This window comes from Ammospiza nelsoni, chromosome 10 (genome assembly GCF_027579445.1).
Source record: "Ammospiza nelsoni isolate bAmmNel1 chromosome 10, bAmmNel1.pri, whole genome shotgun sequence".
NCBI lineage: Eukaryota > Metazoa > Chordata > Aves > Passeriformes > Passerellidae > Ammospiza > Ammospiza nelsoni.
This window is the reverse complement of record NC_080642.1, coordinates 20,748,352-20,771,283: the sequence shown is the minus strand read 5'-3', so window position 1 is coordinate 20,771,283 and position 22,932 is coordinate 20,748,352. Positions and strand designations below refer to the sequence as shown.

At 48.8% G+C, this 22,932-nt stretch overlaps 2 protein-coding genes across 2 annotated transcripts; one reads left to right on the top strand and one right to left on the bottom strand.

Annotated features, from left to right (window-relative positions):
• Window positions 1–318: 318 nt before the first annotated feature.
• Window positions 319–12,350, bottom strand: DNAJB11 (DnaJ heat shock protein family (Hsp40) member B11). The gene is made up of 10 exons (XM_059479120.1): window positions 12,232–12,350; window positions 11,853–12,009; window positions 8,727–8,824; window positions 7,683–7,815; window positions 6,649–6,791; window positions 5,990–6,072; window positions 5,477–5,534; window positions 4,870–4,981; window positions 4,217–4,376; window positions 319–1,185 (listed from the first exon to the last, which is right to left on the bottom strand). Exons 1-10 carry the CDS (start codon window positions 12,297–12,299, stop codon window positions 1,121–1,123), a joined length of 1,077 nt encoding a protein of 358 aa, XP_059335103.1. The 5' UTR covers window positions 12,300–12,350; the 3' UTR covers window positions 319–1,120.
• On the top strand, window positions 12,298–22,898 carry TBCCD1 (TBCC domain containing 1). The gene is made up of 8 exons (XM_059478888.1): window positions 12,298–12,476; window positions 12,595–13,015; window positions 13,109–13,258; window positions 14,700–15,066; window positions 16,613–16,799; window positions 18,148–18,645; window positions 21,686–21,861; window positions 22,410–22,898. The coding sequence occupies exons 1-7, from the start codon at window positions 12,298–12,300 to the stop codon at window positions 21,813–21,815; spliced, it is 1,932 nt and encodes a 643-aa protein (XP_059334871.1). The 3' UTR covers window positions 21,816–21,861; window positions 22,410–22,898.
• The last annotated feature ends 34 nt before the right edge of the window (window positions 22,899–22,932 follow it).

Sequence of the window (22,932 nt, the reverse complement as noted above, 5' to 3'; positions counted from 1 at the left end):
CAGGGAACAAGCAACAGGACAAGAGGAAATGGCTCCAGGGAAGGTTTAGATTGGATGACAGAAAATTCCTTGCCTAAAAGGGTGGTCAAGCATTGGCACAGCTGCCCAGGGCAGTGGTGGAGTCCCCATCCCTGAGAGGTTTAACAGATGTGTGGATGTGGCACCTGGGGACATGGGTTAAAGGTAGCCTTGGCAGTGCTGGGGGAATGGTTGGACTTTACCTCAGAGGGCTTTTCCAGCCTTACTGATTCCATGATTTCTGCTGCTGCCTGGCACAGGGAAGCCCAGGTCTGTCCCAGAAACACATCACCAGGGAGGTTTTGCCATTCCAACTCCAACAAACACTTTATTCCCATCAGCCTCACCCGTCCTCACAGAGGACAGAGCGCAGGAGGGGAGGGAGCTTTTCCAGACTGGTTCCATGTGGGGGCAACGAGGGACAACCAGGGCCATGAGGAGCCATTCCCAAATTCCACCATGACCAAGGAGTCCTTGCTAAGCTGGTGCAACTTCAAATTTCAGACCAATTTTTGGGACTTTGTAGTTAGGAGAGCCCACAGAGGCCTTGAAAGATTCTTTTCCCAATCAATTGTGGGGCCTGACACAGCCCAGTGCACTTCCAACAGCACCAGTATTCCTGACCCAAAACCAGACTCTGAACCAATACCACACTCTGGACTCAGAGGGGAAGGGGAGGAAGGGCTAGGATTAAAAATATCACCCCAAAACAACAGGAATTTGGAAGAAATTGACACGAAGGACGTAAAAAGCAGGAGCAGCTATGAAAATATGTTGAGATGGCCAAGAAAAGTCACATCAAAATATATTTAAAAACCAGAAATTCCAATCTGTGTGGAATTTAAAACTCCTTTCCCCCACCTATGTTTTCCTGCTCAAGGAATCTCTGTTGTTCCAGGATGTGGAACATGATAGGCAGCACCAGTTATGTCCTGAAAAAGTATTTCCCCAAACTGTGAGCACTTCCATAATTTACAAACCAAAGATGAGCTAAACCTCAACCATCACCCCCCTCCCTCTTCCCCCTTCTACAGTGGGCAGGAGAAAAGACTGCAAACAAATCTGACTTTGCATTTCCACGGAAGTCCAATTTTTCCACACATCAATATCCCTGCAATCCATTGTAGACCTTCTGCACTGATCCTTGCTTCAACAGCTGCTTGAGACCTGCAAGGGAAGGGAGAGCGTCACACACAGAGCACAGCAAAGATGTCAGGATGACTTTTCCAGCACTTCTTCCCCATTCCTGAAATCCCATCCACCAAACACTCCAAGGAACAGGCAGTTCAAGGATCTGGCAGTATCAAATTCTTACCAAACAGGCTAAAGAGTGAGTCAGCCCTTCAATCCATAATAGCTCATTCTCCTGGGGTCGGCACGACAGGGAAGGGCTGGCAGGTCTCCACTGCTGCTTAAAGGGCAAGCCCAGAGGGAGCAGAGGAAGCAGAGTGGCAAGGGTGGATGTGTCACTGTTTTTCCAGAGATTACAGAGGGAGTCCCCTCTGATGAACTCAGCCTGGTCACTCACTGCCCTGGAACCCCTCAGGACACAGCTCAGAGCAGCCTCAAAAACCACTGAGCCCAAAACAGAGGGAAACTCCCAACACTGTGGGCGACCTTCAGATAACTAAAAGAAGGACATTGAGGGCTGGAGCATGTCCAGAGAAGAGAATGGAGCACCAGGAGTGGCTGAGGGTGCTGGAAAGGGGCTCAGCCTGGAGAAAAGGAGGCTCAAGGGGAACATTCTGCCTCTGCACAACTCCTGACAGGAGGCAGCCAGGTGGGGTCAGACTCTGCTTAGGAGAACAAGTGACAGGATGAGAGGAAATGGCCTCAAGTTGCTCCAGGGGAGATTTAGATTGACTATCAGTAATGAAACCAACCAATTTACTTGTACAGAAGAAAATTCCAACCTTCAGGCATGCAAATCCTTCAGGAAATCCAGCTAAAAAACAGTTTGTCTCCCTGCAACCCTTGTCCTGCTTGTCTATCTTTTTGGCTACACATTCTACTGCCCTTGAAAACCAGTGATGAGATGCATAAGGCTTACAGTAGCTGGGTTAAAATACTGGAAAACTGTCCTGGAAGTAGTAACTGGAAGCAGGATGTCTCTCTGCCAGGCAAGAACTTCTCATGCCTAGCTTGATGGCCAGAGATTCCTGAACTTTTTTTAGGAACACCAGGACAAAGTGAACTCCTGGCAAAGAGCTGCTCATTATTAGAACAGGTCATTCTCTAAGGCAAATTCACTTCCTGAGGAGCCTTCAAGTCACTTTCCAGCTGGTGGGTGAGATGATGTGGCTCCTGGGTGGCTGGTTCTTAGAAAGGAAGGCTGTAGCTGGAGAAAGGTGTAATCCTGAAAAAAACTGGGATTAGCACCATCCCACACCTCATTTCCCAGCAGCTCCCACACCTCTGGCAGAACACCCCCTGTAGTGCACAGGATATTTCATCATGTACCAGAGTTTTAATTAGGAATTCCAACCAGGAATCCCAACAATTGGTGCTACTGCACTTCCCTGAAGTGCAGCCTGAAGTCAATTTTTCCTTTGAAATGTTGTTGATACCAACAAGAAGTGACAGGTTACAGCACAGAGGGAGAGGAAGCCCCGATCAGCAGTGTGATCAAGTCCATCTGCAGGAAAGAAGGGATATTATTTCTGTGACTCCAAAGCTGGGGGTGGTGCTCTTGGAGCCAGAGTATCTTCTGACAGCCCCAGGAGCTGGATATGTGGTCAGGAGATAAGAAATGAGGAGCACTGCCAACAATAAGGAAAAAAGGGATGTTTTGAATTCTGAAGCCCACAGTTTTCCACTGAATGTGTACACTGAGCTGCTGCCACACACAGGGATAGACCTATTCCCTCATAAAACTCCTGATATCGTGGATGTTTGGAGATACCCAGCACACAGAAAGGCATTTGACTGCCTACCCAGTCACCTTCCCCTGGGAAATGTGTAATTGCTTTGGGAGGGAGAGAAACACCCAAGGCCCTGTGCCTGAACACACCCTTGCCAGTGCCATCATCTCTGTTTCTGGATATCTGTAGAGGTGTGTGAGCAATTCTGTCAAAAACATGGAGGCTTCTGTCACTGCTCCTTGCTCAGTGTCCTCTAAACTGCCAAGAGCAACAGCTGGAATATCACATGTGTTTCAGAGCTGCTGTTGCCTGATGAAGCTTCTGGAAGGGCAGCAGAGCCTGGACTGAGACTCCACAGTGAGGAGGCCATTGTGCCCTGTACAACACTCTTGGAACAAGAGGGAAAGCACAGGGATAAATCCACAAAGCAGGATTACTCTAAGCCCAGCCCAGAGGTACAGAGCTCCCAGCCCAAAGAGCTGCAGGAGGAGCCTCAGGACATCTGGAGCTGCAGCCACCAGCTGGACTGCACAGGGCAGCTGGAACAGTGTGGCCAAGGCAGTGGAATAGAAAACTACTGGCAGTGGAATAAAACACCACTTGAGGAGTCCAGGAAATCCACTAAAAGAAGTCAATCCACTTCAGAAGAAGCCCTGGAAGAAGTTCTGGGGATTTCCTAAAGAGCTGCACTAGTACATGCCAGGAATATCTTTGTCCCATGGCAGAGGATGAGACCCTTGATTCCTACTCTGATGTGGAGCAGCAGAACCACAGAGGCTGCTGGAGCAAAGAATTCCCTGCTGGGAGTACAGGATTTAAGGATTTACCCTCCTGGAAATTTTAGGATTCCTACATGGTTCATCAGGTTTCCATTTGAAGCTGAGCAGCAGATCTAGAAGGAATAGGGTGGAAGGAGCTGTGGGAAGGAACAACCTTTCTCCTGACAGTGTGACATTCCTTCCCCTCAGCAGCAGCGGGATTTCCTCAAGTCTTCCCTCCAAGAAAGTAGCAGCAGGGGCTGGAAAACCCTTTGTGATCCCATTCCAGCTGAGGCAAAGCAGACAGAGGCTGAGCCCAGCAAGGCTGTGGGGTCAGACAGATGGGCAGCACCAAAACAAAGCACCTGCACACTTGCCAAGAGCTGCATTCCAGCAGCAGCACATCCCAACCTCAGCAGCCAAGCTCCCTCACTTCCAAGGGATGTGGGAGTCCATCACAGGCCACCAGCCAACTGTGCTATGTTGGACAAGGGGCACAGGGACAGGAGAGCCCCTCCTGACTGCTCCAGCCCCTGGAGGAGCTGTGCCAGGGTCAGCCTGAGGGCTCTGGGCACGCACCTTCCCGCTGCTCCGGTGTCAGCTGCTCCTTGGGGAACTCCACATCAAAGGTGATTATTAGGGAGCCTTTGATGTTGTTGTTATCAAAGTTTGGAAGCCCTTCTCCCTTCTTCCACAGCTTGGCGCCGGGTTTTGTGGTTTTATCCCGCACAATGTGAACCTGGAGAGAAAAGGAAAGTTAGAACATTAGTGGTGTTACAAGATCAATGAAGTTTGGAAAGACTTCCAAGATTACTGAGTCCAAGCCATGACTGATTCTGACCTTGTCAACCAGAACAGAGCACTGAGGACCACATCCAGATGTTTCTTGAACACATCCAGGGACAGGGACTCCAGTACCTCCCTGGGTAGTCCATGTTCTGTGTGTGCACCCCAATACTCCAACACTCTTTCCAACCCACTGGAAAGCTCCAACTGGCATTGATTCCTTGCCAAAACCAGTGATATCCCATGGGTCCAGGCTGTTTCACTGGACACATGCCAGAACTAACGCCACCCTCTGCTGCTGGGACAGCATGGAAGTGAGGCACCCCTCATTGGCCTGGAATGCTCCAACAGAGGGAATACTGTAGATAACCAGATCCTAAGCAAGCCAACCCTCAGCACAGAGCTGCAGGTGAAATTTGGGATGCACACAACACCCTGGGCCTCACCTTGTGCCCATCCAAGTGGGCAATATCCATCTCAAAGCCTGTCAGTGCCTCGACCAGCGAGATTGTCACGTTTGTGTACAAGTCATCTCCTCTCCTTTCAAACACTGGGTGCCTGTGGAAATAAGAGCCATTGAACTTTACTCCTTCCCCAGAGGGGAAACAGGTCCTCGAGCTTCTTTCCTTCAATTTGGGAGGTTGAAGAAATCATAAATAGGAGGGGAAGTGAGGAATGAATCAAATTTAGCTTCATTTTCCTGTATAAGATATGCACTGATAAATGCCTTTTCTATTTCTAGGGCACTGAGTGGTGAGGTGTGGCAAGAAGTCCTGACTCACACAGCAATTTTCTTAGTAGTGCATTTCCTTACAACAGCAACATTGTGTGCTAGGGAAAAGGAGATATTTGTTCTGAATCACACAAGGTGAATTCAAGCCAAAAACAATAAGATACTTTGATAATTCTACTTTTAACAGCATCAAGTCCAGCTCCTCCAGCACCATGAGGGCTGAGCATCCTGCACAGCCCTGAGTGCCAGACCTGCAGCTGCCCTGCTGAAGGACAAGCTCCATCTGGCCAAGCAAGAGCCCACCTAGGCCAGAGACTTACTTGAGAACTTTTATTCGGAAGCGCAAATCTCCTGGCTCCCCATCCACGTGGGGCTCACCTGTAGGGGAGAAAGAAAAGTTTGGTTTAAAGGAAATAGTTAGGAATGAGTGGAGAGACAAGCAGGATATTACAGTTAAAGGAAAAAAACAACCCAACTAATTGATCTTTAGATGATCAAAATTCTGCTTAAACATCTCCTAAAGAGCTTAGAGCTTTATGGGTGTTGCCCCAGCAAGGTCACACCTCTGCTTTTCTGGAAGATCTGTCTCATGTTAATGATGTCCTTTAGGCACAGAAGGGCAGAGGGGATCCCTTCAAAGCCAAAAGCTTGGAACAGATGCTCCTGCTCAGGTGTTGTGCATGTCCCCACTCCCAGCTAAGGGAGTGGAACTGTTAGGACTTAGGAACATGCTCCTGGATTTCAGCACATGCAGAGAACACTTCTGACCACATGGAAACCATGTGCCAGTGGAGCATGGAGGAGAAGCAGCTCAGAGCTGAGCACACACTCACCTTCCCCAATGAAGGGATACTCCATGCCATCCCTCACCCCTGGCTCTATCTCCACTTCCAGTGTCCTCTCTTCATTCACCAGCCTAAAAACGGGAAGAGCAACTCAGCACTCAGTTTTCAACTTTATTTATTTATTTCAGCTTCATCTCAACTTTTTATTTGTGTCCCTGAGGTAAGGAGAGCACCCCCACAAGCTCACACATACTGTCCTTGCTCACATCTAAACCTGTCTTTTAGTGAGCTGTCTTTTTGGTGAGCTGAGACTCAGGGAGCAGAGAAGGTGAAGTTGAAAGCTCCCAAATACACAGTCAGCACCAGGGGGTGTGATGGCATTCCATTTCAGCATGGCGTTCCATATCCAGCTGTTCCCAGCTGTGTGCTTCCCATTCAGATCTAGCTGTGGAACTTTGTGGAAGGAATAAAAGGCTGGAAGGGGAAATTGGGGAGCTCTGCATCCAACAGATGTAAGAATCAAGAGCGGCTCCCTGGAAACGAGAACTCAGTGTTAAACCTTTCCGAAGTGCCCAGCTCTTCCTGGGAACGCAGGCGCGCTCCCCCATCTAGCGGTGGGTTTTGGAATAAACATCCCTACCTTGACGTCCCTACATAAAATCACGGAATTTAGGATTCTGTGGAGCAGGAAAGAGCACCAAACTCACTTGACGTTGGGACACTCATCACAAACAACTTCCTGAGTCATCTGGAAGCGCCCAGGGCCCAGCTGGGTGGTTCTCATCTCCTGCCTGCAGTTGCATTTCCGTTTGCCAGGTGCCTGTCTTGCCACTGGCTTGTTCCTGACAACCTGCAGGGAAGAGGGAGAGGCTGATGTCAGTGTTCCTGGGTCTCCACAAGAGTCTGGATTTCTCTGAACAGAGAATTTGGGGTGGAAGGGACCTTAAAGATCACCTAATTCCAGCCTTGTGCCACTGGCAGGGACATGTTGTGTGGTGCTGCCACAATAGCTCCAAATGTGGCCTTGGCAAAACAATGACAAGTTTTCACCTTGTGATCACATGTTAAACAGCAAAAAAGCTCCCTGTGACATCACTATTGCCATTCTCTTTCCACACTTTTCCACATAGGAAAGGTAACTCTAGGATGGGACACTCTACACTTTGGTTATGATACTTCCTTGCCCCACACAATAGGGAAATTATCTGGACACAACACAAAATCAACCAAAGGAAAGCCAGCCAACAGACAGGAGGGACTGTCAGCACCAGAGATGGAGCTTGCTTGAAAGAAAATAATAATTTTCCACATACTCTTCTCAGTTATATAATCTAGAAACTTGCAGTGGCACATTTGGCCATAGAAAGAGACTGAAAAATCCTCAATGTGGTTTTACAAGAATTGCAAAGTGAATTTGAAGCTTATCAACAGCCCCTGAAATATTCCTAAATTCTACAGAGGGACAATTTGCACCTCTTTCAAGTGGGCTGCTGCACTAATCAAGCTGAGCTGGTGACTGACAGCCAACAAATCAGTATTATCACATTTTTGGAGACACTGCCAGATGCAAAAGATGAATAAATGTGTGGGTTTTTCAATAAACAGCACCACAACATCCTCCACTGCCAGCACAGAAATGCAGCATCTATTTCAGCTCTAATTTTTGGGAGAAGATATTCTGTACTCTGGTCAGGCACCTCAAACCTGGGAACAGAAGAAACACTGAGAGAAATAAACTTACTTCTACAAAGTTTCCTGAATACACCTCCTCCAGTGTGACCTCCAGGTCCACGATGATGTCACTTCCCCGGGGAATATTCCTGTCCTGCTGCCGAGGGCTTCCTCCAAACATGAATCCAAAGTCCCCAAAGAAACTGGAGTTAAGCACACTGGTTAGCTCAGGAAGGAATTCTAGGCAAATGCTTCTACTCCACTAAAAAGCATCCTCCTCGCAGTCCTAAAGCTCCAGAGTGAACCCGGAAACCTCTTTTTGTTAAGACAACTAAAGTCTTCAAACACAGCAGCCATTTTGGAAGAGTTTTCTGTACTAAAGAAAATAAAATTTGGAGCAGAACACTCAAATTCTGACCTCTCCACATTGCACTGCTGCTCAGCTGCCATCGCTAAAAGGTGTAAACTCTGAGTAGCACTGCAAGGTACTGCTAGCAGGTTGGTTTTTAGTAGTTTAAAGACAAGAGGGATAAGGAAAACTCCCTAGGAATTCTGCATAATGTCCCTCAGAACAGAGCAGAGGAGAGCAGCAGTGCAAGTCCTCATCCAGTATTACAAGAACTGAGCAACTTCTGGAATAATTTTAGGAAATTTATCCAAAGAGACAGAAAATCAGGTTCTGTCCAAGCAATGTGTCAGTGCTTTTGGTTTTTAATGCTCCAAATTCTACAGGGGCTGTGCAAGTAACCACAGCATTGCTTTGCAGAAGGCAAAGTGTCCCCAAAGTGATGTGTGACAACAGGTTAAACCCCAATCACACACAGATAACCTGAGAAAGTTTCCACATGTTTGAAGCAGGTGCTGCACCTGAAAAATCACCCACAGTGCCCAGAGGTGCCCATGTGGGAAGTCTCTACTGGATCCTGCTTGCAGCAAGGAGTGGGGCACACCAAAACTGGAAATTGCATGTAATATATCTCTTCAAATTCTCAACTTGCACATCAGCAACCTTGGGCCAGGTAAAACTCCCATCAAAAGGGTGCTTGAGCATCACAGAATCAGAGCAGCAGCTGCAAAGGGGTTAAAACAGCCCAAAGGGGTTAAAACTCCTTACTGGGAGAAGATGTCTCCATGGGAGCTCTGGTGGCCATCCTTCAGGCCCTCCTCTCCATAGGCATCGTACTGCTTCCTCTTCTCCTCGTCTGACAGCACCTGGAAAAGGCAGGGATGGAGCAAAGGCTCACCTGGAGCTCAGGGGAGGTGTTGGACAAGGCTCTGAGGGCCCCCAGCACTTTTCATTGGGGACTCTACAGGAGCCCTGCTTGCTGTGCTGTCTGCAAAAGTTAACCCCATAAAAAACACATTTCATTCACTAAAAAAGCAGAAGCAGCCTGGAAAACATAAACATTGAGTTTATCTTAAATATTAAAAAAAGAATCACAGGGAATAACTCAAATTCTACAGAGCAGGACATGCTGAGACAAATAATCACATACCACCATGCCTGTGTCTCAGCCATGACTTTTAAGCATTGATTTTATTTCCTAAGTTGTGATCTTTGCTCTTTCCTGCCTCAGAGATCCAGAAGTCTCTGGTCACATTTAGTCTTCCTTGCCCTTCCTCCCTCATTGATCAGATTTGGAAAAGCCAGAGTTGACAGGTTGGCTTTCAGAAGGCTGCAGAGGAGTGGGAACAGATGGAGAAGCAACTCAACAGGTGGAGAAGCAACTGAAAGAGGAAAAGCAGCTGAATTTGGGGTGTTTGGAGAAGCTGTGGCAGCCCCATCCCTGGAAATGTCCAAGGCCAGGTGGGATGTGGCTTGGAGCAACCTGGGATAGTGGGAGGTGTCCCTGCCCATGGCAGGGAGTGGAACTGGATGAGCTTTAAGGTCCCCCCCAACTCAAACCATGCTGAGATTCTGTGGAATCATAACCACTGATAAATGTTAGCAACAGGGGAAAATTAGCAGTGACTTTGCCAATTCCACCCAGCAGGTAAGGGTTCAGTTCTCCCTTTGCACTTGAGATTCCCAGGGAAACTCCTCCCAAACCCATCCTGAGACTCATGGCTCTTTGCAAAAGAGTCTCACTCCCTCTCCTGGGATCAGTCTCTTTCCTGGTTCCAACAGCTGAATTCAGAGCACACAGCTCTGCGCTGGAATCACGGAGCCTGTGAAAATGAACACACTGAGCAGGTTCATTAACCTATTTTCCCCTCAATGTTTTGGGAAAGCTTTGCCATAATCAGCTACCCAGCCCCTGAGCAGCAGTGCTATTAACAGAGGCTTTATGGTGAGGAAAATTCTGCTTTATAAGGGACACCCAATTCTGGTTCCATTCTGCCCAAAAATCAACTCACTGTGTCCCACAGCTAACTCAGCAGAAGGGTTTCCAAGCTGTCCTGGCTAAACACAGATAAAAACCTGGCAGGGAGGGCATCAAAAGCTTCCTCCAAACCTCACACACATGAATACTGGATTTCTGATTTGATTTTACAACCATTTTTTCACTCAGCTTTAAAATAGAAAGAATAATCTCAGCTGCTGGCAAACACTTAAACCAGCTGGAACTCGAGGAAGAGGCAGAGGAATCCTTTGCCAGCAGGAAGTGCCAACAAGATCCCAGCTCACAGAAGCAGCACCAAGCTCACAGCTCCATCAATCCTGAAGTGCTCACAGTTCCATCCTGAGGTGCTGCAAATGACAGAGAATTACTTTTTCCCACAAAAAATGTCTTTATATTCATTTTCCCTGTGATAATAAAGCCAGTTTATTTAAGTCAGAACTAAAAAGGGGTCCCAGCTTTTGGAGAAAACAAAAGTGAACAGTTTTCTTTCTCAACACAAAGAAACAAATGCCAGCTGTTCTCTCACTTCCTCTTTTGGGGAATATTTGCATAGCTGAGGAGCACCAGGGATGGAAGCAGGAGCCAGGCTGCAAACCCTTTTTCCTGCAGCTGGGTTTTTCCCAAAGGACCCCAAGCTCCCACCCAAAGAGCAATTCACTGCTAGGAATTTCTGCTAATGGAATTTTTCAGCATCATCTTCCTCTCTGCTGCACAGGGGGGAGCAGGAGCAGATGGAGTGACAAAAAGGACAGAAAACATGGAGGAAACAGCCTCTATTGCATTCACTATACATGTACAGCCAAGGAAAGCAGGCTTTCACTTCACACCTTTGGGCAATACAATGATCTGGATTTGATTTATTTAATGCACTGGGCTATTAGTGTGGGGGATCATTTGCATGCCACAGCATCATCATGGAATAACAGGAATCCTGCTGTGTCCCACAATTACTTTTCTCACTTAATATCCTCTAAACCCAAGGCCAGCCCCTTTCACTTCCCATCAGCTCAGACTAATCTCAGCCAGGCCCTACACACACTTGGAGCTGCTGCACCTCCCTTTAGGAACTGGGAATAAATTCCAAAGAACTTTAATCTGGTGCCTTGGCTTCCTCCTGGCTGAGAGAGGTGAGAGGTGTTGGATTGTCCTCTGGCAGGAGCAGCTCTCCAAGCAACCTGGTAGGCTCTGGATCTCTGTTTTTTTATTTGGGAGAGTATCTGGAACTGGATGTATTAACAGGGGCTGGATGGAATTTGGTGTAGTAATAGGGGGAGGATGGAAAGCAACCTGCCCTTCCTTGCAAGGAGTTTATCCGTGTTTAGCCAGGACAGCTTGGAAATCCTTCTGCTGAATTGGCTGTGGGACACAGTGAGTTGATTTGGTTGTTCTGGGTGAAATGGAACCAGAATTGGGTGTCCCTTTTAAAGCCACTTGGTATGCTCTGGATCTCTGCTTTTCATTTGGGAGAGTATCTGGAATTTGTTGTATTAACAGAGGCAGGATGGAATTTGGTGTAGTAATAGGAGGAGGATGGAAATTGATGAGGAGGAGAAGGAATAAAGGAAATTTGATGTGGAAGGTGTCCATGGCCATGGTGAAGGGATGAAATGAGATCATCTTTAAGTTCCTTTGAACCTAAACCATCCTGGGATTCTGTAACAATAAGAGATGTGGGATAGAATTCAATATATTAACAGGGGGAAGATGGAATTTCACATGGTACGGGGAAGGACGGATTCCAGCTGCACCTTGGGGAAAAGCCTTTAATTCCCTACAAACCTTCTTTTCCATCCCCTGAACGCTCCAGGATGAATCCTACGAGCCACATCCACCCATCCCAGTCCGGGGAGGCCATTCCCGGCTCCCTTAGGGACATTCCCAGCTCTCGGCCTCACCTCGTAAGCAGCGCCCAGGTCCTGGAACTTCTCCTGGGCGCGGGGGTCGTCGGGGTTCCTGTCGGGATGGAGCTGCAGCGCCAGTTTGCGATAGGCCTTCTTGATGTCCTTGATGGAGGCGCCGCGGGACACCCCCAGGATCTTGTAGAAGTCTCTCCTGCCGTGGGGGGAGAGAGAAGGTGAGGGAAGGGGAGCGGGGACAGCGTGAAGGAGAACGGGAATGGGAGAGGCGGGAAGCGAGAGGGGAGAGGGGGAACAGGGGAGCGATGAGGGGAAGAGAGAGAGGTCCCGTCAGCGCCGCGCCCGCCGACCCTCAGCAGGGGGAAGGCCGGTGCTGAGGCGGAACCTGCGGCCCGTGGGCGCGGCCCGGCGCACTCACCCCGCGGCGGCCTCCCCGCAGAGGCACAGCAGGAGCAGGCAGAGGCGGCCGATCCAGGCGGGGGCCATGGCGGGCCCGGCCCTGCCGGCTGAGGGGGAGCGGCGGGAGCGGCGCGTCCCGGCGGCTCCGCAGCGCCGCGGCCCCAGCCAATGGCAGCGCCGGGTGTTCCACGCTAGCCAATCCGAGCGCGCCGCCGCGCAACGCCGGCCAATGGGCTGCTCACACTTCACCGCCGCCGGCCAATCGCCTGCCGGAGCGTCGCCGCGGAGCGCGCCGGCCACGCCTCGCCGCCCCTCCGGGGTGACTTCCTTCCGAACAGCCAATCAGCGATCGCACCGCTTTTTCCCGCCCTCGCGCTGGCAGTCTCAGCCAATGGGCGGCGGCTCCCGGCGGGCGGGAACGGCCGTCTCTATGGTGCCCGCGGCGGAACTCGGAAGTGGCGGCGGCGATGGCGGCGGGGCCGGTGCGGCTGTGGGTGCGCACGGAGCCGTTCCTGGTGGGAGCGCTCCCGGCCCCGCCGCCCGCCCGCCTCGCCCCGCACTACCTGCGCAAGGCGGCCGCCTACGCCCGCGCTCGGGCGGACCAGGGCTGCTTCCCGCGGCTGAGCTGGCCCAGCTGGCGGCACCTTGCCTGCGGGAAGCTGCTGCTGAGCCCCGACATCGCCTGGCTCTACTTCGAGCTCTACCGCGGCCTCCGCGGGCCCTCCGCGCCGCTCCGCCTGCGCTGGGCCGAGGCTGAGGCGGCCTGCAGCAGCGCCGAGGAGCTGGAGTGGGAGCGGAGCAAGGCAAGAGCCCGAGCCCGGCCTAGGGCAGGGGGAGCCCCGACCCCGCCGAAAGGGGAGCCCGGCCCAGGCTGACACTTCTCTGTCTCTCCCCAGCTCTCCGTGGACACGCTGCAGTTCCTGCTGTTCCTGTACGTGCAGCAGTTCCACAACGTGTCCCTGCGGCGCTCTCTGCTCGGGGACGAGTGGCCCAGCCCCAGGACCAAGTCTCCCTGCCTGTCAGAGAAATCGGGCACCGGGAATAAGGTACTCGTGCCTCCGGGATTGTCCGTGTGCAGGAGGAGCCTCTTCACTCTGAGGGGGCTTGGGAAAGGGGCTGGTTTGTTCCCCGGAGGGTTTCACCTGTGAGCAGAGCTCCAGCTGCAGAGCTCCTGTTCCTTAGTAAACAAAGTGAAGTTGTTGTGATCTCTACAGTTTATAAAAAGCTTCTTTAAATTTTTCCATGAGACTTTCCTGGAGTCCAAACCCAACTGAATATTCCCTGAGAGTCTTGGCAAGTCTCCTTTTGAGAAGCAACAGCCTTTTTTGTTTTGTTAGTCAAGCAGGGTGCTCTTCTCATGCTCATAGCACCTTTCCCGTGATCCAGTGTGGAATTTTTGATTCCAGGGTGTCACATTCTGTTTCTGAGAGGGGAGTTGGTTGTTCAGCTGTAGATCAACCACATGGAAATGCTGTTTCCTTTTAAAATACTGCCAGGTATTTAGGAAGGAGTGGGTTGAATGTGTCCTGTGGGCAGCTCTGTGTGGGGGAATGCATTACAATTTGCAACCCTGTGTAAGGCCATGCCAGCCTCTGGAATTCTGGCACAGATGTGCTGCTGTGAGTGGGATGAGCTGGTGAAATGTAGCTTGGGGCAAGCTGGAGTGATTAAAAATAGGAGCTGGACAACTTTATCCTGCAATGTTGAACAAAAGTGGTGAGGACAAGGTGTAATCACAGCCCTGTGTTCCTGCAGCAAAACTCAGCTTTATGAAGCTCTGCCTGAATTGCAGTCTCCTGCTTTTATTGGGCTAGGGCCTTTTAAAATTTGAAATAAGGACTCTTTCAGAGGGTTTGGTTTATTGGAGAAATGACCCTCTGCTTTTTATCCTGGTAGTCAATCCTGGCTGCAGGGATTTTCCATTGAAGCAGCTCCAGGACCTTGAGTGTCAATTATTGATTTGTGTCCTCCCTTTGAATGCCAGCAGCAGTGGCCTGGGTTTGTGTGGAGCTGTAGAAGAGCCTGGTGCTACTCTCTAGAATGAAATACTTGGTACTTGAGTTGGAATGAAATGCTTTATTTTGAGTTTTTGGGAGGAGATGTCTTTCCAGCTTTGTGAGAGCAGAGCAGCAGGAATGAGCACTGTGTCTGACTGGCTTTCCTTCTTCTAGAAGGATTCTAAGCAAGGATTTGTATCCATGATGTCCATGCAGCTTCTTGGAGAACTCACCCCCTCCTGTGTTTTCCTGCCCCTCCAGAAATTGAATGAATGCTTGGTACTCGAGTTGGAATGAAATGCTTTATTTTGAGTTTTTGGGAGGAGGTGTCTTTCCAGCTTTGTGAGAGCAGAGCAGCAGGAATGAGCACTGTGCCTGACTGGCTTTCCTTCTTCTAAAAGGATTGTGAGCAAAGATTTATATACATGATGTCCATGGAGCTTCTCAGCTTGGAGAACTCACTCCCTCATGTGTTTTTCTGCCCCTTCAGAACTGGGACGACCAGGAGCACCTTGCCTTTGTTCAGAGCCACCTCTTGGATATCTTGGAGCTGCTGCTGGAGCCAGAGCAGCTCTCAGCCTCCTCCCATTCCAGCTGCAGCAGCCTGGTGTCCTTGGAAGCCGTGTGTGCCCTCAGCTTCCTGCTGGAGGGCACCGTCAGCAATTCGGGCACCGTCCGTCCCCTGCACAAGCTGGCACTCAGGCAGCCCTGCCATGGCCTCAATGGGTACTCCAAGGGTTCCAGAACCTTCTCCCTGCCCAAGCTGGAGAGCTGGCTGCGCTCCTCCCTCACTGCCAATCCCCTGGGAATAACTGTCTGCGTCAGCGCTGGCAAGAATCTCGTACGGGCACAGCAAGGTGGGCAAAACTGCTGGGGAGGTGTTGTTAGACAGACAGAAATATGGGGGGAAATGGGGATGTGGGGGGACACTGGGATGTGGAGGGGAATGGAAATATGGGAGCAAAATAGAAATATACAGAAATATATATTTTTATATACAGAAATACGGTAAGTACGAGTATGGAAAAACAAAAGCAGAAGTGCACAGAAATGTAGAAATAAATATATAAAAATAAATATAGTAAGTATATAAATATAAGAAATATGATATAGATATTAATATAATAAAAATATAGAAATAAATAGAATTACAAAAGTGTGTGGGGAGATTGGGATGTGGGAGGGTATTGGGATCTGGGGGGGAATGGAAATATGGGAGCAAAATAGAAATATATAGAAATATACAGAAATACGGTAAGTACGAGTATGGAAAAACAAAAGCAGAAGTGCACAGAAATGTAGAAATAAATATATAAAAATAAACATATAAATATAATAAATATACAAATATAATATAATACATATGATAAAGATATAAATATAATAAAATTATATAGAAATAAATATAATTATTATAAAACAAAAAAGTGTGGGGGGACATTGGGATGTGGAGGGGAATGGAAAAATGTGAGCGAAATAGAAATTCTATATAGAAATATACAGAAATATGGTAAGTACGAGTATGGAAAAACAAAAGCAGAAGTGCACAGAAATGTAGAAAAAATAGAAATAAAGATATATAAAATATAAAAATAAATATAATAAATAAATAAATAAATAACTATAATAAATATATAACTATAATATAAAATATGATAAATATATAAATATAATAAATAAATATATAGAGAAATAAATAGAATTACAAAAGTGTAGAGAAATCGAAAAATAGAGAAAATTAGAAATACAGAAATCAATTTAGAAATACAGAAAAATAAATCTAGATAAATAGTATAAATAAAATTTAAAGCAAAAAAACCCAGAAATGAGAACTCAGCTCTTGTTGCTGAGCAGGGATGTGGCAGTGGGGTGTGATCTGGTCTAGGTTTCCTTGTCTCCAATCCAGCCCCTCTCCTTCAGGGATGTGGCAGTGGAGGCAAGACACTTTCCCCCTTAGAATAAGGAATTTAACTCAATGTTTTGTTTCCCTGACTGCAGGGTCCCAGGAGGGGCAGGGAGGATAGAGAAGGGCTTAATGATTGTGTCCTAGAGGGAGCATTTCCCTTTTTGAAATACACAATTCCTGCTTAAAACTCACCCTCAGGATCTTCCTGCTGAGCTGAATCTTGGGTTCAGCAACAGGCTTGTGGAACTGGAGATTCTTGAGCTTGTGGGAGGCTTTGACTGCTCCTAGGTAATCTTGAAATGGTTTTGGTCCTTCAGTGTCTCTCAGTTTCTGAAATTTCTGGTGCCTCGTGCTGCTGACCTGCCCAGGAGGCATCAGGGATGCTGTGGGATGTACCATCCTTGACTGCTGTGGGATATATCATCCTTGAACTTTGGGGCTCATTATTTTCCTGAGGGATTGCTGCACCCAGAACTTCTGTGGGCTTTGTTTTGCAGGGGGAGGATCAACCAGGAAAGCCAAGATTGCCTGCAGTGCCCGGGTGGTGCCAGAGGTGTCCCCCCTGGTGATGATGAGCCACGTGTACAAGCAGACCGTGGCCAAGAGCTCGGACACCCTGGTGGGGGCTCACGTCAGCATCTGTCGCTGCCACGATTCCTTCATTTACCTCCTGTCCCCTCTGAGGTGAGTTTGGCTTCTCCTGGACACAGCTGGGCTCCTGGCTGACCATGAGTGAGTCCTGGGGGCCACGAGGCCAGTGGGATACTGGGGGATGTTAGGAAGAGCATTCCTAGTTGGTCAAGGAGTGATGCTGTTCATCTACTCAGCCCTGTGAGGCACAGCTGGGATGCCGGGTTCAGGTCTGGGTTCCTCAGGAGGGGCAAGGAGCTCCTGAGAGGGTCCAGTGGATGATACAGAGATGATGAAGGGACTGGAGAGTCTCCCTGACAAGGAAAGGCTGAGGGAGCTGGGCCTGGTTAGTCTGGAGAAGACCAGACTGAGGTGGGGTCACGTCAATCCATACAGAGATCTCCAGGTGGTGCCAGGCTTTGCTCAGCGCTGACAGTGACAGGATAAGGAGCAATGGCCATAAACTAAAACACAACAGAACTTCCTTCTATTGCAGCTGCCCAGGGAAGAGGTGGAGTCTCCCTCTCTGGAGACATTCTAAACCCACCTGGACACGTGCCTGTGTCACCTGCTGCAGGTGACCCTGTGGTGGTGTTCACAGGGGTCCCAGGATGAGGGACCATGTTTCAGAAGGCTGATTTATTATTTTATGATATTTATTATATTAAAAGAAAATTATATATTAAAACTACACTAAAAGAATAGAGAGAAAAGGATTTCATCAGAAGGCCAGCAAAGGAAAGAAAAATGATAATAAAATCTTGTGACTGACCAGAGAGTCCGAGGCAGCTGGACTGTGGTCATTAATTAAAAACAACCACATGGACCAATCAAAGATCCACCTGTTGCATTCCATAGCAGCAGATAATTATTGTTTTTCTTTTCCTCTGAGGCTTCTCAGCTTCTCAGGAGAAAAAAATCCTGTGTCACAGACATGTTTTATGAAAAATCCTTTCCTTAGGATTTTTTCTCCTGAGAAGCTGAGAGGCCTCAGGAACAAAATGTAAACAATGGTTATCTGCTGCTGTGGAATGCAACAGGTGCATCTGTGATTGGTCTTATGTGGTTGTTTTTAATTAATGGCCAATCACAGTCAGCTGGCTTGGACCGTCTGGTCAGTCACATGATTCTGTTATTACTCCATTCTTTTGCTTTCCTTTCAAGCCTTCTGATGAAATCCTTTCTTCTATTCTTTTAATATAGTTTTAATAGTATATATATAATAAAATAATAAATCAGCTATCTGAAACATGGAGTCAGATCCTTGTCTCTTCCCTCATCCTGCAAACACCACCACAATCCTGGCAAAAGGATTTTTCATAAATATATCTGTGACAGTAAACCTGCCTTGGTTTGGATGGAGGTTCCTTCCACCCCTGATGGTTCTGTACTTCCTTGGCAGGTCTGTGACCATCGAGAAGTGCCGGAACAGCACCTTTGTCCTGGGCCCTGTGGAGGTATCAGTGCACGTCCAGGGCTGTGACAACGTCAAGGTCATCGCGGTTTGCTATCGCTTGTCCCTTTCGTCCACCAAGGGCTGCACTTTCCACACCCTCACACCCACGCAGCCCCTCATCCTCTCTGGGAACCAGGAAGTCAGCTTTGCCCCTTTCCACACCCATTATCCCATGCTGGAAGACCACATGGCTCAGGTGGGCTTGGCCACTCTGCCAAACTACTGGGACAGCCCCATGCTGGTGTGCAGGGACAGCGGTGACACCAGCGTCTTCCGGCTTCTGCCCCCCTCGGACTTCTACACCTTTGTGATTCCCTTTGAGATGGAAGGAGACACCACAGAGACCCCAGGGGGGCTTCCCCAGGAGTACCAGGAGGTGCTGAAGAAGCGGGAGCAGAAGGTGCAGGTGTGGCAGCGCATGGTGAAGGAGGCAGGGCTGAGCAGGTGAGTGTTCCCCTCAGCCACGTGGACAGAGGGTTGTTTGATGGGGATTTCCACAGAAATCCTTGAAGGGTGCCTTGGGTTGTGTGAGCCATGCCTTGCAGGCCAGTCCTAGAGCATTAGTAATTAGCAATCCTGGGATTCTGCTTGGTGATGGGGGAAGGCAAATGCTCACAGGCAAAGTTCAGGGAGAATTCCAAAATGCCTTGGGTTGGAAGGGACCTTAAAGCTGATCCTGTTCCACCCCCTGCTGTGGAACACCCTCCACTATCCCAGGTTACTCCAAGCCCTGTCCAACCTGGCCTTCAGCAGTTCAGGGATGGAGCAGCCACAGCTTCTGTGGGCACCCTGTGCCAGGGCCTCACCACCCTCACAGGGAAGAATTTATTCCCAATACCCCATCTAGCCCTGCCCTCTGGCAGTGGGAAGCCATTCCCTTATGTCCTGTCACTCCAGTCCCTTGTCCAAAGTCTCTCTCCAGCTCTCCTGGAGCCCCTTTAGGTGCTGTGATGTCTCCCTGGAGCCTTCTTCTCTCCAGGTGAACACCCCCAGCTCTCCCAGCCTGGCTCCAGCCCCTGGAGCACCTCCATGGCCTCCTCTGGATTCCAGCAGCAGCACATCCTTGTTGTGCTGCGTATCCCAGAGCTGAAGGCAGCTCTGCAGGTGGGGCCTCACCAAATGGAGTGAAGGGGGACAATCCCCTCCCTCACCCACACTGCTCCTGAGGAGGTGCTTTCTCATGGCTGCATTTTTCCAACTTGTGAGGCTCCAGGAAAAGCTTTCCCAGATGCTGCTGACGTGAGGGATCCACCCTGGCAGTGGATTGGGCCAGGGCTGGGTGTGCCCCCTGAGCTGCCTGGGGTCCCTCTTAGCCCAGCCTTCCCCTTGGATTGAAGCTGTAAATGGCTGTCCCAGCCCTTGTTGAGGGAAAGTGCTCGTGGATCATTGTAGCAGATCACCTTTGGGCAGTAACTTTGAAATTCCTCTGCCCAGCTTCCTTGGCAAGCACAAAATGGGGATAAAACCCCATTTCAAATATCTGTTGTTCTTCCCAGGCTTCTGCTGCTTCCCTGCACAGTTTTGGGAAGGAGTTTGGCCTGTCAGAACCTTCCTGTGAAAGAAATATGAGGAAATAGGGATTGATGTGCTTAGATTTGCCATCATCTGCTGCAGTCACAGGAAGCAAGAGCTTGCTGCTTATTCCATAAAAGGGGGGAAACTCTGGCAAGTTTAGAAGCTTGTTGAAAAGAAAGTGGGCAGCTGACAGTGGAAAATGTCTGTTGTCTCCTGCAGGCAGGGAAACAAGAAGGGAGACAAGTAGGAGGCTTAGAGCAAACAGGATATCAGGCTTGTAGAAAGAAAAAAGCTGCTGTGCTCAAGCGGGGAGGTGAAAGAGAGTGTTAGAAATAAGAAGACATCTTTCAAGAAGTTGAAGTTGTCTGATTGAGGAAAGTGGGGCAAAAAAAGAATGTAAATCCTGCCAGGCTGAAAGTAAAACCCCCATAAGACAGGACCAAGAAGACAGCTTGAGGAACAACTTGCAAAAGCATAAAATCCTGTTTATTCATTTTCCTGAGCGTATCAGACAGAAAGTCTTTCAGGGTCAGCAGCAGATCAAGGTAGAGAAAAAGCTCTTGGAGAAGATAAATCCACAAGGGAAGAAAGAAGTGGCTGCCTTTGTGTTCACTGGGGAGGAATTTGGGTTAGTTTGTTTGAAAACCCTGCTTTGTGGGGAATGGCTCAAATGGAAGAGAACACATACACAGCAGCCTTAACTTGGAAAAAGGGTGTGGATACATGGAGCCTGTCTGAGGGTGAGTGGGACAAAACTGAATAGAATGGCCTGAATTGGAAGGGACCTTAAAAAGGGAAGGGAAGGGACCAAGTAGATTCCCCTCCTGCCATGTGCAGGGACACCTCCCACTGTCCCAGGTTGCTCCAAGCCCTGTCCAGCCTGGCCTTGGACACTGCCAGGGATCCAGGGGCAGCCACAGCTGCTCTGGGCACCCTGTGCCAGGGCCTGCCCACCCTCACAGTGAGGAATTCCTTCCCAGTATCCCATCTGACCCTGCTCTCTGGCAGTGAGAAGCCATTCCCCCTTGTGCTGTCACTTCAGGCTCTTGCAGAGTCTCTCTCCTTGTTTCTTGTAGCTCCTTCAGGCACTGGAAGGCCACAGTGATTTCACCCTGAAGTTTCTCTTCTCCAGGCTGAACAATTCCAAATCTCCCAGCTTTTCCTTAGAGGAGGGATGCTCTATCCCTCTGATCACCTTTGTGGTCTCCTCTGGAGCTGGTTTCCTGCTTTTCCCAGTACAGAATGGGGTCAGCACATCAAATTAGGAATGCGTTCAAAGCAAACCCACATAAAATCTCCACAATACTGAAAAGTGTTCATTTTCATTGCTGTTCAGAAATTAATTGTGTAAACTGCTTGAAAAAGTCCATCAGGAGCTACTCAACAGCTGTGCCACCTTTGGCTTGAGAAATTCCAGATGTGAGCTGATCCCAGAGGGCTGGGATGCTGTTCTGGAGATGCTTTTGGGCATCTGACCAGTGCCAGTTAGCCTGAGCTGAGTGGCCCACCCTGTTAGGCTTGCCAAAAACACCCCAAACAGAAAATGATGTGAGATTTGTTTATAGGTGCATTTTTTTTCCTGATCTCCTTCCTCTCTGGTGCTGTCAGAACAGAATTTGGTGTCCTTAGTGCTTAACCACTGGTTGTTAATTTTAGTCTTTTCAGACAGTTTTTCAGCTGTGCCCTGAGGAGAAAGTGGAGGCAGCCCTGGAGCAGGGTGGTTGTGGTGGTGGGATGGAGAATTTTGTATGACTTCTCCAATTCCACCAGGTTCTGTCTTTGGGGTTCATTATCATCACATTCACTTGGTAAAAACCTTTCTTGGATGTCTCTGCAAGGTTCAGGAACCAAGCCTGGCTCTTCCTGATCCATCTGGAGGCTTGTTTGGATAATGAAGGCATGGTAGAAGTATAATACTGTGAATAAACATGAATTTTTCCTTATTTCCCTGCTGCTGTGTCTGTTTCAGGGATCAGAGGAAACAGCTCCAGGCTGTGGTAGAAGACAAATTTTATGAGTGGCTGGTTCAGACGGGGAACAGGCAGCAGCTGGACAGCCTGGTCCCTCCTGCCCTGGGCTCCAAGCAGGCAGCAGGATAACATTCCTGGCCAGGATAACATTCCTGGGCAGCAGGAGGAAAGGGAGGTGAGTAAAAGGCTTCCTTCTCTTCATTCATCTCTCACCCCAAGAACTGTCCCATGTTGGTGTGCACAGCCAAGGCAGAGGTAGGAGAAGGGAGTGTTCTCACAAGAGCCTGGCATTTGGGTTTAGTTCTTACTTTCCTATCAAAACCCATTTTTAGCTGAAATCTCTGTCCTCAGCATGGCCTTGCTGCCAAGTTTGATTTGTTGGAGGCATCTCTAAGGCAGATGGGCAAATTGCACATAATGTGATACAAAACTGATTGGAATAGCTGCTCTTTCAAAGAAACTGTATATTGATGTCCACCCATCTCACTTCTTGCTAAAGAGAGCTGAGTGAGACTTTGGGTCATTCTTACAATAAGACTTTGGATAATTCTCACTCTTCCCAAGCAGAAGTGGTTTAGGAGCTGGAGACCTGCCTTTATTGTACTCTTCTGCCATGGCGTGTTTCAAACTGTTAGAAAATTGTTTTATTTTTGATTTAGCCTTTGAATTCCTTTTTCTTTGCTGGTGTTAGAAGTAAAATTGTCTCCTTTTATTTTGTTCCAGAGCTCTGGGAGCAGCCAGTGATCCACTCAGCCCAGTTCTCATTAAGACTTTGTGCCATCCCAGCTGCACCCACTGGATCTGCCTGCCAGCCCTGGTGTGGATGGGACTGCCTGGCTGCTGTAGGATTCCTGAGCATTGCTGCTTTCCCAGGAATGTGCTGTAGCCATCCTGTAGGTGACAGAGAGGTGCCTGGCACTGGGGGAAGATGAAGTGTGCCTTGTTGCAGAGCTGTCACAGCAGTCCATAGTGTCCAACACACCAGCTTTCCTGGGACAAAGCTGGATGCAGGCTGTGGGCATCACCTGCATCCTCATGGTACAAACCAGTGGTGCTGTTTTAATAAATGTGAAAATGAAATGTTTAATTTTTTTTATGAATGAAATCAAACAGGTTCTTTTTTAATATGAAGATGGCACTTTTAGAAGATAAATTTTTGTATATGGTTGCATTGTTTTGACAAATGTCAATAAACCAGATTTGTTAGATAAACCTGGCCCATGTCCTGGGGAAGGGGTTTTAACTG